The 2694-nt window shown below is 48.0% G+C and overlaps 1 protein-coding gene across 1 annotated transcript in view; it reads right to left on the bottom strand.

Moving 5' to 3' along the window:
- Nucleotides 1–2490, bottom strand: part of LOC119974239 (retroviral integration site protein Fli-1 homolog) — a 13677-nt gene extending 11187 nt beyond the window's left edge. The window contains exon 1 of the mRNA XM_038813008.1: nucleotides 2262–2490. Within this exon, the coding sequence (XP_038668936.1) occupies nucleotides 2262–2490 (229 nt within the window). The remainder of the gene's footprint in view (nucleotides 1–2261) is intronic.
- Between the last annotated feature and the right edge of the window lie 204 nt (nucleotides 2491–2694).

Raw genomic sequence — 2694 nt, 5'->3', positions numbered from 1 at the left:
GAGAGATAGGCAGGGAGGCACAGAAAGTGAACCAGGGCATAGTGAGCGAATAGGCAGGAAGAGAGGGAGGGGCAAAATTGGAAAGAAAATGACAGAGATGGGGAGAGTTCGAAAGAGAGAGATGGTGAGAGTAATTGTGGTGGAGGGGAGATTCTGGAGAGGGAGAGAAAGAGACAGAGACAACGAGATTGAGATAACGAAACGCAATTGAAACAGAATGGTTTAATGGTTACAGCACAGAAGGAGATCACTCGGTCCACCGTATCCTGCTGTCCCTCTGCAGGAACGATTCACCTCGTTCTACTTCCCTACCTTTCCCCGCAACCTGCACATATTTGCCTCTACAGATAATGATTAAACACCCCTTTGGGATCCTCGATTGAATGTGTATCCATTAAACACAGACAGGATATTCCGCATCCGAAACATTCACTGTGTGAAAACACCGTTACTTCACAATTTGCCTTGGCTTTATTCACCGATTTTCTTCAATCTGTGACCTCCGTCACACAGAGAGAGAGAGAGAGCGATGGAGAGACAAAGAGAGAGAGAGAGAATGAGAGAGGGACATAGAGAGAGAAAGAGAGAGAGAGATAGAGAGACCGACTGAGAGAGAATGAGAGAGGGACAGAGAGAGATGAGAGAGAGATGGAGAGACAGACTGAGAGACAAAGAGAGAGAAAGAGAGAGAGAATGAGAGAGGGACAGAGAGAGAGAGATGTAGAGACAGACTGAGTGACAAAGAGAGACGAACATAGAGAGCGAGAGAGAGAGAGAGATGGAGAGACCGACTGAGAGAGAAAGAGAGAGAAAGAGAGAGAATGAGAGAGGGACAGAGAGAGAGAGATGTAGAGACAGACTGAGTGACAAAGAGAGAGGAACATAGAGAGAGAGAGAGATGGAGAGACAGACTGAGAGACAAAGAGAGAGAAAGAGAGAGAATGAGAGAGGGACAAAGAGAGATAGCGAGAGAGAGAGAGATGGAGAGACAGACTGAGAGACAAAGAGAGAGAAAGAGAGATAATGAGAGAGGGATAGAGAGAGTGAAGGGGAGACAGACTGAGAGACAAGGCGAGAAAATGAGAGAGGGACATAGAGAGAGAGAGATGGAGAGACAGACTGAGAGACAAAGAGAGAGAAAGAGAGAGAGAATGAGAGAGGGACAGAGAGAGATTGAGAAAGGGGAGGGAGAGAGCAAGAGAGACAGAAAGAGACAAAGGGAGAGAGTGAGAAAGAAACAGACAGGTAGAGACATAGGGAGAGGGAGCGAGAGTGAGGGAGAGACAAAGGGAGAGAGAGAGACAGCGAGAGAGAGATAGACAGAGAAACAAACTTAGAGAGAGAGTGAAACAGAAACAGAGATAAACTGTGAGCGAGACAGAAACAGTGCGAGAGACAGAGAAACAGAGAGAGAAACGGAGAGAGTGACAAATAGAGAGAGGAAGACAGAGTGAGAGAGACAGAGAGAGAGACACACAGAGAAAAAGGCAGACAGAAACTGAGAGAGAGAGAGAGAGAGAAACAGAAACCGAGATAAACTGTGAGCGAGGCAGAGAGAGAGAGAGAGAGAGAGACAGAAACAGTGTGAGAGACAGAGAGAGAATAACAGAGAGAGAGAATAACAGAGAGACGGAGAGAGCGACAAATAGAGAGAGAGGAAGACAGAGAGTGAGAGAGACAGAGAGAGACACACGGAGAAAAAGACAGACAGAAACTGAGAGAGAGAGAAACAGAAACAGAGATAAACTGTGAGCGAGACAGAGAGAGAGACAGAGACAGAAACAGTGTGAGAGACAGAGAGAGAATAACAGAGAGAAAGAGAAACGGAGAGAGCGAGAAAGAGAGAGAGAGGAAGACAGAGAGAGAGACATAAATAAAGCGAGAGAGAGAGAGAGAAAGGGAGGGTCAGAGAGAGCGAGAGAGAACACACTGAGAAACAATGTGAGAAAACCAGGACAAATTAATAACTGGACACAGAACCGGGTCCAGGGAATTTTAGTCACACATTTCTATTCTCTGTTCCCAGTCCTGCGGTGGTGGTGGGGGGGGGGGGGGGGGGAGGAGACAGAACAGGACACAAAACCCGAGTGCATCAGGATTTAAGAAGAAGGTTTAATACTCGGAAATTGATTTGATCAAAGTAGTTTCGGGAATAAATGAGGACAATATTGCAACCGTCTCCAATAAGGGCGCGAAGCCAGGACGTGACCAGGTCAAGCGTGTCCGCTCCCAGAGTGACCACAAGTAACCCTCCAGCTCACTGGCCACTTGGGAAATGGTCATGTCAGCATCGTGCTGCCGGCCAGGAACTGACTCAGTAACAGTCACGATCCAGGGGCTGAGAAGTATTTTCCGTTCACGCCTCACTCCCGGAGAGAGAACCAGAGAACCAGAATTGCAAACAGAGTGAAAACCTGAATTAGTGTTTACTCTGCCCACTCTATCAGTCACCTTAACCTCAATCCGTGGTAACAGATCCTCCAGAAACATGTTCTGTTGTTAGTGTACACACTATTGCACAGCATTTCCAGCGCTGAAACAGGCCATTCGGCCCTTCTGCCCGGCGCCGGAGTTTCTGTCCGACAAAGCCTACCCCCCCCCCCCCCCACCCCGTCACCATGCCCGTCTACCCCGCTCTCCCTCCTGTGTTTATCCACATTCCCCTGATATACATCGACACTATTCATCCCAACC

The sequence above is a fragment of the Scyliorhinus canicula genome, chromosome 12, assembly GCF_902713615.1.
Source record: "Scyliorhinus canicula chromosome 12, sScyCan1.1, whole genome shotgun sequence".
Classification (NCBI taxonomy): domain Eukaryota; kingdom Metazoa; phylum Chordata; class Chondrichthyes; order Carcharhiniformes; family Scyliorhinidae; genus Scyliorhinus; species Scyliorhinus canicula.
The sequence above is the reverse complement of the archived record's forward strand: the minus strand, read 5'-3'. Positions and strand labels throughout refer to the sequence as shown.